This window comes from Crocodylus porosus, unplaced genomic scaffold (genome assembly GCF_001723895.1).
Source record: "Crocodylus porosus isolate Cpor-Errol unplaced genomic scaffold, CroPor_comp1, whole genome shotgun sequence".
NCBI lineage: Eukaryota > Metazoa > Chordata > Crocodylia > Crocodylidae > Crocodylus > Crocodylus porosus.
Window position 1 is genome coordinate 282,646 of NW_017728933.1, and position 16,468 is coordinate 299,113.

A 16,468-nucleotide genomic window follows, 5' to 3' on the forward strand; every position below is an offset into this window, starting at 1 on the left:
AGATGAACATCTTGCTGGGGTCGTTTGACCCCAGTACTCTTTCCTGCCATGGCAGGGGGTTGGACTAGATGATCTGTTCAGGTCCCTTCCGACCCTAGAAACTATGGAACTATATAAATAAGGCTGTTCTGTGCATTGTTTAGATGGGTTAAATGTATTTGCTCAATGTACTTTTTTGGGGAAACTTTTTTTCCTTTGAACAATTAGAATCAAACTGTTTGGAAAAGAAAAAAAAAAATAGGACAGTTGACTTGAAAAATGGTGACTACTAAACGCAGCGACATCCTCCAGGGGAAAATGTCATCAGCACGCACAATCATCTGGGAAAATGCTACATGGGTAGGATGGCCCAGGTTCTGTTCTTTTACATCAGGAAACCCTCCCTTTTGTATTGGACACAAAATGATATTGGACACAACTTTGCCACGAAATGAGTTCCTTATCACAGATCTGCACACCTGGCTTCAACCTGCCATGCTGTCAGTGAGTCTTGCTGAATAGGTTATGGACAGGCCAAGATCTCTGTGCAGCCAGCCTCCGCTGTTGGGGTCTTCATGACAATCCAGACCGTAGTGTGGCAAAACCCTACAGTCTGTGTCGCATTGTCGATGACTGCCCGCTAAGTTCAGTGGTGGACTACTGGATGTGCACATGGCCACTGAGGCCATTATTGTGTGGCTCAGTGATTACGCACACACTGACTAAATGATACTAGAAAGACATTGCTGAGGGGAATTGGTGCATGCATTTCGTTAAATGCAAAGTACATTTAAATACAGGGCTTTAAAAAGCAAATAATTGGCTTTTAAATAAATAGCTTATATGGGGGAGCTTTATTTGTAATTTTTTGCTTGTAAACGGTTATGCAATGGAATGGCAACAGCTCCAGTGAACAGGGCACAGGACTGGGGATAAAGACTGTTGGGTTTTATTCTGGGCTCTGAGCAAGCCACTCTGTGTATGTATTCATTTCAGGTGTGGTGTTGAATTCAACTGTTTGACCCAGAACAGGGGTTATAATCTGGGATAAAACTCGAGTCTCTTGCATGGTAATGGAAAGTAGTGCCTCCAGTCCACTGAGTCAGTGTTCTGTGCACAGCCACTGCAGCGTGGTACAGGAGCCATTCTCTGGTACGGTGGGCGTGTGAGTCTGTGGAAGTAGGCTTGCTGAAGTAACTTTGATATGCCGCGTTTTTAACACTCCATTGTGCCTTGCGACTGACCATTGGTCTTATCTCTGTTTTCTAGAGTTCATCGTTATCCACAATGGCATCATAACCAACTACAAAGACCTGAGAAAATTTTTGGTTAGTAAAACTAACCCTGTGCATTCGTCCTGAGAGGAAGTGGCAATGGCACTTATACTGGTGTACAGATGAGCTTGTTGAACTTCCAGGTCCTTGAATGAGGTGGTGAAAGTCTTGCTTCTGTAGGATGAGAGCCATTGAAGCTAATGGTGCATATTAACAGGTTTATGCAGCGCAAGACCTAATTGCTGTTGGGACCAGGCCTGCCAGTGGCCATTTCCTACTTGTTTAATTCTTGAGCACCCATCTCTTTGCTTTCTTTGATGGTGCCTCTAATGTTTGAGGGAGTTGCACAAAACTACCTCCTTTTCCTCCTCCAAATACCTCCCTGGAACTCTTCTTTTCTGAGAAGTCTCCTGGGGCCACTGTGTTTGTTTTCTTGTATTTCCCTGTCTGTCTCCTATTATCCAGTTAGATTGTAACATCTTTGGGATGGAGAATATTTCTTCTGTGTGCAGCACATAGCACAGTCGGGTTCTGGTATGTAGCTAAGGCAGTTTCCTGGCAATATAGTTATCCCAGTCATTAACTTGGTGCTTGTTTTGTTTCACTTCCAGGAAAGCAAAGGGTATGATTTTGAATCTGAGACTGACACGGAAAGCATTGCCAAGCTTGTAAAGTACATGTATGACAACCGTGAAAGCGATGACATCAGCTTCACAACACTGGTGGAGAGAGTGATCCAGCAACTGGTAATATACTGATTATTAAAAAAATAAACGCGAAAATTAAGAACTGTGTTAAAACATTTCAAAATAAGAACAGCAAGCCTAACAGTACTGAATCAGACAGTGGCCAGTCTGCTGTGTGGCTTCTGCTTTATGGACTTTTGTCTCTGTTCTGCACTCTTCAGTGAGTAGTGGAAGAAATCTCACAATGGAAAATTAGGGTCAGCCTGTTCTGTTTTCAAGAGACATTTCTTTCTAATTTCAAACAATTGGTGTTTACCTCTTGGCCTGAAGCACAAGCGTGTATATTCCTTAGTTTCATCCTGTCTAATGTAGCTCGTGGGTATGATTCATGTAAACACTTAATGTTGCCCAACTCTTGGCCACAGTAATACTTTGCAGCAGCTGGTTCAATAGGTCAGGTGTGGGTTGTGGGAAGAGCAGAAGTATAGAGTAGCTCTCCCCAGCAGGTATCTATACTCTTTATTATGCAGGCTTCCTCAGTAAGTCACAGTCCAAGACCTTGGTTAAGGCAGGTACCAGTAGGACATAAATAAAATTCAGATTTGCTTAACCCATTTCCTAAGTCTGGGTCTGAAGCTGGCTGGGTATGCAAACCTAGTAGTGGGGCAGATGTTTGTCCCTTGTGGGAATATCCTTGAAAAGCCTTGTTTAGGTACTAGCCTCTTGGCCTTAATTTCTGAGTCTTTGACTTATGATTATGCATCTTATGGGCATAGAAACAGTACCTGTTGTTTGCTTCCTCCTGCTCCTAAGTTTTTCTGGAGACAAATAATTTTACTAATCCTGGTAATAGAAGACAGTGTAATATACCCTGGGGCTATAGACCCTTCCCTGCAACTCTTGGTGGGGATGCTGTGTGTTCCAGTGAATGACAGCTGGACAGAGGCTTGTCAAGCAAAGCAATGATTTGTCAACTGCTTTGCTGAAACTGTGGCTTGAGAGCCTGAGAGCTTCTGTACCAGTCCTCTGCTAAGCTGTGGAGGGCATCCCCTTGGAAGGATTTTTTGTTTATGTGTTTTTGAGAGTGACTGGTTGAGAAGCAAGCTAATGTGCCAACTCAGGGACTGTGTTTCAGCAACGGGCACCTGAATCAGCAGCGACTTCCGCATTGTGTGTCAGGCAACAATCTACTGCGTGTGTCAAAGATTTGTTTGTTAGCTACATGTATGGGTGCAGCCTGTGTGCCAGCATTTGGGGAATCATGCTACAAACATTATTCAGAATGGTACAATAGCTTATATCTGTGTCTCTTCTTCCCAGGAAGGTGCTTTTGCCCTTGTGTTCAAAAGTGTCCATTATCCTGGTCAAGCAGTGGGCACCAGGTAAATATTGCTACAGTAAACTGTCTCTCTCTCAGTAGTTGGTGTTTCCATTTGAATTACTGTTCCCTCATTTTATATAGGTGAGAGTGTTTACGCTCCGGACCTAATTGTCAATCTTCCCCTTTTGGTGAAAATGGAAGATGTTGTATTTGTACCATATAAGAATCCATATTAATTTCTCTCCTCACCTCTTCATGCCAATCTAACACCTGCCGAAGACCTTTTGAAAAGACCTTAACTGCCAGATTCATTATCCACATGTTTCATTTATGCTGGGTTATACCCAATCTGAAATAGCTCCCATCTATTGATTGTCAAGATATGCTGCAGTGGCCGTCCCACTGGGCAATGGCCATCCCACCGGGCAGCCAACTGAGGTGGGCTCTGGAAAGAAAATGGGTATGTAGGTGGGGAATAGGAGTTGTGTGTTGCAAGCAGTTTAATATCACTTATGTCATCTTCTGAAGCACTGGAAAGGCTCCTCTCTCTTAATTTCTAATAATTTCATTAGTTTAATAAAGGTGGGCCATCTTGGTTCTCAGGTTTATTGGAATGAAAATAACCCTCCTAAATGCCAACCTGAGCACCCAAGCGCAGGCCACCACGGTATTGTTTCAATGCTCGCACTGAGTCTGGCCCAATTGTAGCATTCAATTTTTACATTATGCCTTGACACTACACAGTCTGTGCTTTTTCCCAGGTTTGAGTGTGGACTTCCTCAGCTTGTTTGAGAGAGAATTTGATATTTTGAGATCCTTATGCAGAACTTGTACAACATGGTGGGAGATAACATGAGTATGAAAAGGAGACAGTCCCTCCCTCTCCCCCCCGCCCCCCTTAGCATGATCAGTTTAATTACAGAGGCATTTTATTTGATTTTGTTTTAAACACCTTTGCATTAATTTTGCCATAAACAAGGGTTGCCACATCTCCTGGTCTTGCACCTCTTATGCCAGTGTGAAAATGTATGTCTGGACCATTCCTAAAAGAGAATAGTAATGACATTTTATACATTTTGTACTCACTTGTCACTCTTCTGGCTACCAGTACAGAACGAGTGGCAGTGATTTAACTCAGAAGCCACTTGCTGTGGGAGAATGAATATCCCAATCTTGCCATATAGCTTGTGGCTGGGGTTGGCCAATGGCTTAGTTAGAGAGAGATGAATTCAGTTTGCTTTATCTTAGTTTGGGTGTTGGACCAAAGAAACAAATCCCTGTAGATTTAAGGTGTTTGCGCTGCAAGTGACAGTGCATCCAGCTTCAACCTGATGGTTTGTTTGCAGACGAGGAAGCCCCCTGCTGATTGGAGTGCGAAGTGAACACAAGCTCTCCACCGACCACATCCCCATACTGTACAGAACAGGTAAATACAGCTGCCAGGTCCTCTTACCACCCGGGAACAAGGGCATGTGTCGGATCTCATTTACCTTGGCCAAAATCCAGAGTGAGCTCATTGACATAAGGGAAGTGACTCCAGATTTATTAACTTATCAGAGAGGAAGAACCATTGAACTATAAGCTATGCATTCAAAGGGAGGAAATGCAGCAAGGGAGAGATTTTTCTTTTAACCACGTGCTGTGTTGTATCCCTCAGTTGACTTTACTGTGCCCTGTTGGGAAGATGAGAAATTGTGTTAGCAGAAATCTCTTTTGATTGTGATCAAAGGTTTGATGATGTGCATTTGCAGGTAATCTATTCCTAATAAGAAGCATTTATATTACACAGTGTTATCAGCATGCCCACGGATTGACAGTCACACTTTTTAATGTGAGAACTGGGGTTTATGCTCAAATAACTAGACCCTTTGTCTTATCCTCATGCTGGAAGAGTCTGACCCGGCACTTGTTAAAGTCAGTGAAACAACTTCCAGAGACTTAGGGATCAGTCCCATGGGTATCACAGTGACAGGAATGTGGGAATACAGCAACAGACCTTATTTCCAATTCTGTCACGACTGACAGCATTTTTCCCTTAAGATTGTGTCTCCAATTATGTAGAGGCTGAATTGATAATAAATCTTCTGTCTCCGATTCCTTGCTTTACATTAGCTAACTGACTAGTTCTCTTTTGTTGCACACTGTTACGCTGTAATATTGACTATTTTCACCAGTTGTCTGAAGTTATTTTTCTTTCCAATTACACTTTCAGCTGTGCAATCTATGGATCATTCTTTTGATGGAATATCCATAAAAAAGGAGGAAGGTGCCTATCAGAGACATACCTTTAACACAAAACCTCTTGCTCCCTAAAGGAGGAATTGTAAATACGGGAAATCAGCATTGATTCTTTAATACGTGGTTATTGCTTTCCATGTAGCACCATAAAACAAACAGGAGGATCAGTATTTCTTCATAGAAAACACAACAAATAATAATAATAAAAAAGCCTCCCATTTCTCCCAGTTCTGAGTATGCAATGATGCTGAGTGCACGTACAACACTTACAGCACCTTATCTGGACCATCTAGAACCAGATTCTGCTATGGGTCCTATGCACATAAGAGGCCATTTCCACTAAGAACAGTCGCTTGCAGCTGCTGACAACCCAGGGTTTGTCTTGTTATCTAGGACACTACAGTATACTTCATATCTAGAAGTACAATATACTTACTCCATTATGGGGAGGAAAGGAAGGTGGCTTTAAATTTAGCTGTGTGCTATTAGCTTGCAGTAGCTACATCACACTGGGGTGTGGAGTGACCTCAGTACTGAATAACATGACAGTCTGGTGGAACTGGTGGATTTTGAAGGTTTGGAGGTAACTGTGGACCAGCTAGTGATTTTGACTCTTAAAGGAGTAGGTGATTTCAGTTGCCTCCCATCCTTGTACAAATAAGATGATTTCAGTAAAAGCAGTAAAGTCTAAGTGGCTGACTTACTCGGATTTAAAAGTATTTCATGCCTCATAATGTTTGCTGACAGCCTTGGCATGAAGTGCAACTCTTCTGTTAGTTTACAGTAAGATTTTATGCTCTCCCTAAGAAACATAGATAGATAATGGAATGAGGTTTTAAGCAAGGCCATAACATCAGGTAACATGTGCCACTTTGGTTCTCTGAAACACCACTCCCAGCAATTCAAGATGTAGCCTCACTCACACAAGCATAGACAGATCTCATTTTCTGCAGAACCCAGTACTGTTTAGTACAGTAGTAGCTACTTAAAATGCCAAAACAGAGCATGCTCTGGTATCAGGATACAGTCAGCAACCTTGCCTTAGTGTTCTGGAAGTACTTGTTTGTTTGCATTTTTATTTCTTAATTATCCATATCTTCACTCTTCGTGCTGAATAGGAAAAACTTCTGAGTTGATTTTAGATTTTGGTAAATAGGAATCTGTGATCCTATCAGTGATCCCATAGATCCTTTGCCATATGCACCTGCCTTTAGTATTTTGAAAATGTTCCCTAGGACCTTTTGTGCACTACTCACTACACTAGTGCATGGAATGGATTTTATTTAATGTACACGATAGCATGAATTTGCTCTTAAGCTTGCTGCGAGTGCATGAGTTGAGACACGCTATGTGAGTGCTCTCTTGCACGCAGGCGCACCCTGTAGTTACAGGTGACCATGACACATTGTGCTGATTGTGTAGTGTTCGGTGAGTTGGTTCGTGGAAAGCAATGCCACTTACTAAAGATTATGCAGTCAGTGTTGTACCTGGGGGAAAAGAATCTGCATGCTGGAATTTAACATGGGTGTTTTCTCGGTGGGATCACTAACCCTCTGCCTGCTCTGATTGTGTCCTTTGGTAACGTGGTAAATGAAATGAAGAGCTCTGAACTCTTGGTCTAGTAGAGCTTCCTTATTTTTCATCAGTATCAACATGAAAGCAGTGGTTTTTTTGTCCTGATTTTTGGAAACAACTCCAAAGCCAAAGATGGCAGTATGCATGCAAATGCTAGTTGTTGTAATGAATCGATGGAATACATATTCTCTTTATAAAAACAATTCCTGCTTTTATCACCACAAGGAAACAGCTGGGCCCGTAGAACAAGTTCCTGGTGTATCAAAAAAAGAAAGATAAAAACTTTCAAATTTTTATTTTTGTAACACTTCCCTTCTTTTTAAAGAGTTTTGCTTAGACAGTCTATCAAATCATTCCTCCGCCAAGGTTGAGTTGTCACAGGCATTACATTAATACTTTTGACCAAGTTAAAATATTAAACAACAGATATCATGCACTGGTCTTGGAGATTTATTTTACAGTTTAATAGTCCTTCCTAATAGGTCCTAAGGTCAAAAAAAAAAAAAGGTTGAAAAACTTTTGAGAACATTTTAATGGAATTATAGACTTCTTGACAAACTTAGATTATCCCTGAAGTAGTTATAGAAGCACAGCAGTCTGTGAATGTGAAATAATGTGCCTCTCACTGCTTACTCAAGCTTATGCTTCTTTTGATCAAGCTAAATAACATCTTCTGAGGTGTGCAGCCTTAGTAAAGTTTGCCAGCAGTATAAGTGAGGGCAAAATTATTAGTAGCCTGGCCAGTCATGAAGGGCACAGAGCAATTACTCCTGTGGTCCATTGCCTCCGTTTATAAATTGTGATCAGCAAATAGACCATGAAAGAGATTTTGCTCTTGGCTTCACCTGTTGAGCGTCAACAGGATGATTATACAGGTATAACGGAGGAAAGAATTTGAGCAGGAGAATTTTTACAAGCGTTGGTGTTTCATAGTTTCATAGTAGCTAGGGTCACCTGAACAGATCATCTCGCCTGACCCCCTGCCACAGGCAGGAATGAATGCTGGGTTCACAAGACCCCAGACAGGTGATCGTCCAACCTCTTCTTGACTTTGCCCAAGGTAGGGCGAGGACCACTTCCCTGGGAAGTTGGTTCCAGAATTTGGCCATCCTAACTGTAAAATTATTGCCTCCTGATCTCTAACCTTAACCTGTTCTCCATCAGCTTATTACCATTGATCCTCATCACCCCAGGTGGTGCTGGGGAGAAAAGGGCTCTGCCTGTTTGCTGTTGATCTCCCCCGAGGAGTGTGTAGGCAGCCACCGGGTCCCCCCTCAGCCTCCTCTTGCTGAGGCTGAACAGGTTCAGGTCCCTCCATCTCTCCTCATAGGGTCTGGCCTGCAGCCCTCTCACCAAGCAGGTGGCCTCCTCTGCACCCTCTCCGTGCTGGCTACGTCCTTTTTGAAGTGCAGTGCCCAATACTGGACGCAGTACTCCAGCTGCGGCCTGACCAGTGTCGCGTAGAGGGGGAGGATCACCTCTCTGGACCGGCTTGTCATGCATCCGAAGATGCATCTCAAGGTATGGCTGGCCTTGCTGGCTCCGGTTGTGTTAACTCAACCTAGTTGACTGGAAAAATACTGGGCCCCACAAAGTGTGAAAGAGCTCAGAAGGCAGTGAGAGTTACTTCCCAAAGCAGAACTGTGAAGAGACTCTTTTTAGTTAGTGACATTTTCTGTAATTTTGCATTTCAGTGGCATGTTTAATGTCAAGCACAGCATTAATTCAAAAAGCTGTAAATGCCATGCAAACAAACTGAGAAAGGACACAGGAACATGAACAAACAATACATGACTTGGAAAAGGAGAACGTGATCCTCTTTTTGCAAAACCTACTTTCAGTGTTAAATTGACCATAACTGCCTGACATTAAACCAAAATGCAAAGCGTCTAAACAAGGCTTCATGCTGATACTGTGACTTGGGGACTTTGGTTAAGGCTGACGTTGCAGTGCGTGTTCTCTGTTTTATGGATATGTGATGCAGAATGCTTCATACTTTGCAGGTAAAGACAAGAAGGGAAGCTGCAACCCATCTCGTATTGACAGTACCACCTGTCCTTTCCCTGGGGAAGAGAAAGCGGTGGAATATTACTTTGCCTCTGATGCTAGGTGAGATTCTTTAGCATAGTAAAAGTGATGCTATTTCAGTTTAGGGTCCTGGCAGGTAAACTGAGATTCAGGTGTTGCGTTAGGAATAGTTGCTCAGTAGGCCTGTGAAACAGCTTTCAAAAGATTTACACATAGTAAATTTCACATGCTGGGTGATGAATTGTGTTCTCAGTTTTTGATGGTGGTGGGAGGGAAGCAGGGGTAAAGATAGGTGAAATCAGACTTTCTGCTAAAGACTTTCTTGCCTTCCTAGAATGGCCTTATTTTCAGTCAAGAATCTCTGCTGACAATTCCAGAGTTGAGTAATGTGAAGCTTGTGAGACTGCTGACTCAAAAGTCAACAGACACAGAAACGATCAGGAGGGTCGTGCAGCTCTCCGGGAGTTTTTGTTCATAAGCAATTCCCAGCATTATCTGCCCGGTCTCACATTTTAATCCCCAGGAGGGTGGAAGTGTAGTGATTAAAAAATACCTCTGCAGTATCCCTAATGAAATTTCAGCCTTTCAGATGTTAACAAACAGAAGTAGGTTTTAGGTAAATGTGACCAGAGGTGACTTGCAGCTCCTTTCATCTGAGCGTTTGGAAGAGCATTGAACATTTAGGTTTCCAGTGTCCCTGTATGTTCATCCCATTTTTACAAGAAGAGTCTAAGTGACTTGGCCAGGGTCAGAGTGAGGCATTTAAATGTGGCTTTCACTGTTGAAACTATGGGCAGAATCAGGTTTAAAATGCTGTTGGTTCAAATACTGCATATTTTCCTAGTGTTGAAATACCCCAAGTTAATTGATTCTGGATATACAATCCCATAGCAATAAATGTCCAACTCGTCATACCTTTCATGAGTAGATCTCTGATGTAATTTCCTCTTAGAGATGGCACAGGGAGGGGAAATGACTTGCCCAGGATCTCTCAGCAGGCCGCAGAGCCAGGAATTGAACTCAGGTCTCCCAAGTCCCACTCTTTACCTCTTAATGCTTAGACCAGACTGCAGCATAATATCCTTTGTCTAAGATGTGCACAGAGCAGTCTTAAAGGGAGACCATAAATTAATAATGAGACAAGGGGATGAAATCTTGTTCTGTTGTCAGTGTGGAAATGTTCCTTGCACCGTTTCTATTTTTTTAAAGAAATTCCAACGAAATGAGTAACTTTATTGAATACAGAAGTTGCTCGGTCGATTGCAAAGTCAGCTGTAACTGTTTTTTACTCGGTGAAGCAGTCGGTGACCTATGGCACGTGGTGTGTTCTTGTTACAGTGCACCTATTGAACACAGCAACAGAGTGATTTTCCTTGAAGATGATGATGTAGCAGCTGTGGTGGACGGTCGTCTTTCTATCCACCGGATCAAACGCACGGCGGGTGATCATCCTGGCCGAGCCGTCCAGACTCTGCAGATGGAACTTCAGCAGATCATGAAGGGTAAAGTCTTTTGATCCTTTCCTCCACGTTCAGTAGGGGACTGCTCCCTGTCAGCTGGCGCCAGTAGCTGAGGGATATAAGTTGTCAGGTTGAGGAGTCTCTCTCCCGTCTGTCTTGGACTGTGCCCTAAAAAAACAAAATGTCACGTTGGGCGTTTCACCTCCATCAGTGGAAACACTTGCATCTCACACCTTTCCAAATCTGCAGTTCCATATAGGGGTGAAAGGCTCTTCATTTCTGGCCTTTAGAGCAATAAGCATGTTTTCTACTTTGCTCTCATGTGCTCCTGTGTTCACTGCAGTTCTGGTATAATGTAGTTTCTTTCCACTGTTCCTTTCTTGCTTTCTTTCTTTTAGGTAACTTCAGTTCATTTATGCAGAAAGAGATTTTTGAGCAACCAGAATCTGTTGTCAACACCATGAGGGGCAGAGTCAACTTTGATGACTACACTGGTAATTACAGAGACTTGTTGGGTTTGTTACAGTTCTAGGTCTAGTGCTCTCCAAATGAGCGTTGCTGGGGTAGGAACTAGATAAATAAGTGTGTGTAAAAGGAAATGCCATTACTTGAAATGGGCCTTCCACAACAGTGACAGGAGAGGGGTAGTCTCTTTGCTGTCTCAGGTTATTATTTATGTGGTTTCCTAGCAGAGAAAAGGTTCTCTTTACCTGGAGAACCCAGGAAACATTGAGGACCCTGAAAAGTCACATGCTATATTTGTCTTTTGCTATTTCAACGTTTTTTATTTATTTTTTTTTCCTTTTTTTCATGCTAACCTGTTACAGTGAACTTGGGTGGGTTGAAGGATCACATCAAGGAGATCCAGCGGTGCAGACGTTTAATCCTAATCGCTTGTGGGACGAGTTATCATGCTGGAGTTGCAGTAAGTAGCTGTCTTTATTCATTTCCTTCCAAACTGGCTGAATTAGCTGATGATGTGTGTCCTGAGCAAGTTATGGTCTCATCAGATGCAGTGGGGAAAAGTGCATTATCCAGTGGCAGGTGTTTCAAGATATGTAGGGTAAAAGAGTCTAAATAAAAAGGGCTGTGAGTCCAGGTTGTGCTTAGTGGGACTTTTTAGAAGTTTCTTTAAGTGCCTTGGAGCTTTCAAAAATTGCACTATGTGCCTATCTGTATATTTAGGCACCAAAACCCCATCAAAACGTTGTCCTTTAATAGAGTGCACACATCGTTTCTGAAAGCTGGACTTAATTGCTTATGGAAGTTTTAGCCTTTGGAAAACTTTTGACAAGAAAATCTCTTCTCTTCTGGGAAAATTGTCAAGGCATGTGACAACATAGTACTGTAGCACATCTACAGAAAGTTAAAGGTCATCCTGGGCTAAGTCTGACTTTTCCCCTTGGTTTTTGCAGGCTCTGACAACAGCATATATTAAAGACATCCATCCAAATGCCACATATAATATGACAATTCTGTTTCATGCCACACAATTTCATAAATGTTTGCAGGAACATGGTTGTGTACAAACAACATGTAACTGTATTCTCTTGAGGCATGTTCTGATCACAGGGCAGCTGTAATGGCTTTAGTCCAAGCTCTGTTGGGTTGTTAGTTAGCAGCCCAGAAGCTCGGGATTGTTTCATAAAACGAGTCCTTAGAAGTTTTTTCCCCAGATACGCTTTATGGTCATTTCAGGGTGCTTTTTCTTTTCTCTTTTTTTTTAAACACACAGCTGCATTAACTATTTCATATGAATTAGAAAATGAAGCTGACTCTCATCTGGCAACTTCCATGTTTCACGGAAATGCAGATCACCATCAGAGAGCCCCTCAGACCAAAATAGGGTTTCATGTGTTTTCCTTATACTGGCTGCAGGTTTTGGGTGCTTCAGTCATTCAAAAAAGGCTTTCGGCATTTATCCTGGTTAAGTTCTTTACATCCTTTTCACCCAACTCACAGACAAACAGCTCCTGTAAATATGCCCCAGCCATATTGAATTGAATTAATTGAATCAATATTACTCCAGTTGAGTGTAAGGTTCTGGCCTTGTGGATTTCTTTGCCAGGTCATGACCAGAGTAGCCTTTCGTATTGCCTTTCATATCCTGTGTATGTCAAATCCAGGTCTGTTGAATGGCCTGAGGATATATTTTAATGAATCTCCATTGTGATATTGTGACTAACATTTTCCAGTGCTTGACAATTTAAGGTTCCTTTTGTATTCTAAGGTCTTTACATGTTCCACAGCACTTAAGCAATAACTTCCTGACATCTCTTTCAGACTCGGCAAGTGCTGGAAGAACTGACTGAACTGCCGGTTATGGTTGAACTCGCCAGTGACTTTTTGGACCGAAACACACCAGTCTTCAGAGATGATGTTTGCTTTTTCATCAGCCAGTCAGGTAGGAGTGCTCTTGCCCCTCACCTCTCCTTCTGCTATTACTGTAACTCTAAAAACCTAAATCCATTAGGTCAAACTATTGTCCGCTATTCATATTGCTTGTTATGTGCATCAGTGAAGATATTGGCGCAGCGATCCGAGAAATGACATACACTTACTAAATCTCATTTGATCCATCTTTGTCAGCATGGGAGTCATACTTTGTCTAGCCAAGTCTTAACATGTGGCAAAAAAGGCTTCGAGCCTTTCTCTAAGGAGAATTATTTCACAGCATAATAAAACCAAAGATAAATAAAACCACCCTTTGCCTCTCAAATTCAGTAAAGATTTCTTAAATTTTCTTATCACTAATTCAGGAAGAACTATAAACATATACCAAGCCTCATCCTGAACTTATTGAAATACACAGGCATTAGGTCAGAAATTAAATGTTTGTAGAAATTGCTATACTTCCAACATAACAACACCTTGGAATGAAGCCCAAGATAAATGCTTAAGCTACAGAATAAGTATTATTCTTAATGAGTCTCATGACCCTGAAATCAGATGAGTGGCTTGTTTTAATATTTGTAATACAGGGAAACAGTTTTCCCTTTTTTTTAAAGCTTTTATCTAGTTTTGCTGTTTCCTTCTGCTAATGCAGCTTTGATTATTAAAGGAAGATCTTAAAAGGAAAGAGCTTTTTTTCTTTCTGTCCCTTCACTGTGGTCTAGGGAAAAGAAACCAGGGAAAGTAAATTATTTTGAGCACCATAACAGCATTATTTTGATCACAAGTATCACAGTTATTGCTTTCTGGTTATGAAAATTAGTAAGAATTTATTAGTTTGCCTCGCCCCTGTTACTTTGGAATGTCACATAGTCAGAAAGCTTCTAGCATGTATTGGCTAGGCCTTTCCCCTGAGTTTTAAATCTGCTGCTTTCCTCCAAGAACAAGGCTGTCCATATTCTAGCATGGTTCTTGTTCACAAGAACACTCCAAGGTCCCATCTTCTTTTAAACCTGCTAATAGTCAGTATCTGAACTAGGATCTAGGATCTGAACTATTGTTGCTGTTGCTTGGGAGAAGTTCAGTAGCCTTCCACTCGAGGCTCCAGGAAATTTAACTAAATACTGAGCTCAAACAAAGCTCTCACCACCAGATCTTTGCTTTTAAAAATATTTTCTCTAGAAAGGTGAATCCTAGCTAGGGATTTCTGTGCGCCAGGATGTTACAGAAGAAACTAGAGTATACTCAGCAAACTCTTGTTTTAGTGCCTCCTGATGATGTGTCAGCTTTGCATAGAACAAAAAGGCATGTTCCCTTAGCTGAATTACTTACTAAAGCGTGCCCGTAACACTATACTAAATGTTCAGTAGCTTCTATTTCTAGCTCTGTCTCTGGGGCTTTGCTATGTTTGCAGCAGAACCGGAGCATCAGTGCAGTTTTGTGCTCTGAGGAATCGGCCTGTTCGGAGGCCATGAAGGGCTGATGGAGTGTTTAGACATTCTTATCTGTTTTCTTGAAAAAAGCCCCAAGTATTCAACTATGATGTCTTGACTGAGAAGCTGCTTCTGATGTAGGGCACAGCTGAGGCTTCTGAGATGCCATTTTTTAAATGTTGCTTCCAGACACTTGAGCCACACACAAGCCAGGTTATGTGACCAGTGTTAGAACAGTCCTGGACTGAGACTAGCTCCATTTTAGGAGGTAACACAACACCTTTATTCTTTAGGGGAGGGGTGATATCCAGGGAATGAAACCTAAGATACTGCAGTCTTCACAAGCTACAGCAAAAAAAAATACAAAATAAAGACATGACATAATACCCAAAATGAATACATGCAGAGATTTTGAGTTAGAGATTTGAATTTCAGTAAGATTCTTAATGTATTTAATGGATGAGCTCTTTGAGGAACAGATTCCATCACTTGAATTACTGTTAGAGTGGTTCAGTACATCATTTCGAATTGATGCATACTGCAGTCTTACAAGGTGTAGGACATTAACACCTTTGGAAAAGTGTTAAATCAAACAATTAACTATCAGGTGGTAATGCCTGTATAGTGGACTCAGATTGGATTAATCAAGCTGGGTATATATTAAACAATATTTTTTGGCCTGGTGAATTAATAAGAGGTAGTTTAATTTAATTTGATTCACGTTTGCAAAGCAGACCTAATTCACCTTGCTTATTGAACATTATGCCAAAATTAGTGGCTTAAAAACCATAGGGTCAATGTTTACCTTCACCAAAGCTATTTTTAAGTCTACAGATCAGGTAGCCATGTCTTTGAAAGTAAGTGAGTTTGCAGAAGATTATATTGCCCATTTCCAGTAGTTGAGTTTTCAGTGGTCCGCAGTGCAGGTTAATGCAGGCTTTTAATGATTTTTTTTTTTTAAAAACCCATTTATAAACCTTACCTCCAGCATACCTGCTTTTTGTGCTGTCATGTATGCAGCATTGCCTGTAACTTGTCTTATCATAGCCTTGTACATTTATCTTTCCAGGCGAGACAGCAGATACTTTGATGGGTCTTCGGTATTGTAAGGAAAGGGGTGCCCTAACAGTGGGAATCACTAATACAGTTGGCAGTTCCATATCCAGGGAGACGGACTGCGGAGTCCATATCAATGCAGGCCCAGAGATTGGTGTTGCCAGTACAAAGGTGAGTACCAGATAAATAGCCCTTGCTCATTTGTAGTCAAATTAACTTGCTTGTGGTTGACTGTACTTGTATGTCAGCAGAAGCTCTTTTTAACCCCACATATTGCATGGGGCTTCTCTCTTCCTTGGCATTCTTTAATATTACAAAAAAAAAAAATCACAAGTTATTTTGGAACATATATTAAAAATGTGTCAAATGAAGCTACTGAACATTTCTACATACAGCTAAATAGAAGGCTTCAGTGGAATTATTTTTAAGTATGGGAACCAATTCCTATAATTCTTTTTGATGCAATAAATAACCTTAAGTAAGGAAGAAACCTTTTATTATAACCTGCTTCACTCTCAATAAAAGTGGCTGAACACAAAAGACTTAATTTGCATCTTTGGATGGTCCTGTAAGTTGTATGTATTTCACTTTCTAGCACTGTCACTGCTAGAAAGTGAAACTTTGTTAAAGGAATCCTTTTAAAGAAGATTCCTTTGCTGTGTTGTACAATGAAGATGTTTTGCACTGCAGGTAAATTATATGACCATTTTGTTGGACGGCTTCAGGCTGCTGGATAAACTTCCAGGGGATTTGGGGATTAATGGCAAAAGTACAACTGTATTCACGAATGGAAATATGTAGCTACCTTGAAAGCAAAGTGGGGAAACCTTGTTGCTACTTGGGTGGTTTATAATCTTGCTTTCTTCCAAGGCTTTGGCTGTACCTAAAAAGTACACCAGCATGAAAAAGAAAAGGATCCAGCAGAATCTTTATTTTTTATTTAAAATGTGCAAACTTAATAATTCTTGACATGTACAATTCTGAGGCCAGATTCTCTACCCTATATTAAGAGTAGTCATTCAACTGG

The 16,468-nt window shown here is 41.4% G+C and overlaps 1 protein-coding gene across 2 annotated transcripts in view; it reads left to right on the forward strand.

The window, feature by feature from the left end:
- The window catches only part of GFPT1 (glutamine--fructose-6-phosphate transaminase 1), a 49,676-nt gene that overhangs the window by 20,933 nt on the left and 12,275 nt on the right, over positions 1 to 16,468 (forward strand). The window contains exons 5-15 of one of the 2 annotated variants that reach the window (XM_019545931.1): positions 1,249 to 1,307; positions 1,865 to 1,999; positions 3,260 to 3,321; positions 4,607 to 4,686; positions 5,473 to 5,526; positions 9,077 to 9,182; positions 10,440 to 10,603; positions 10,960 to 11,055; positions 11,389 to 11,486; positions 12,845 to 12,965; positions 15,455 to 15,612. In XM_019545931.1, coding sequence (XP_019401476.1) covers positions 1,249 to 1,307; positions 1,865 to 1,999; positions 3,260 to 3,321; positions 4,607 to 4,686; positions 5,473 to 5,526; positions 9,077 to 9,182; positions 10,440 to 10,603; positions 10,960 to 11,055; positions 11,389 to 11,486; positions 12,845 to 12,965; positions 15,455 to 15,612 — 1,133 coding nt within the window. The remainder of the gene's footprint in view (positions 1 to 1,248; positions 1,308 to 1,864; positions 2,000 to 3,259; positions 3,322 to 4,606; positions 4,687 to 5,472; positions 5,527 to 9,076; positions 9,183 to 10,439; positions 10,604 to 10,959; positions 11,056 to 11,388; positions 11,487 to 12,844; positions 12,966 to 15,454; positions 15,613 to 16,468) is intronic. The other variant, XM_019545932.1, reaches the window with a different exon arrangement.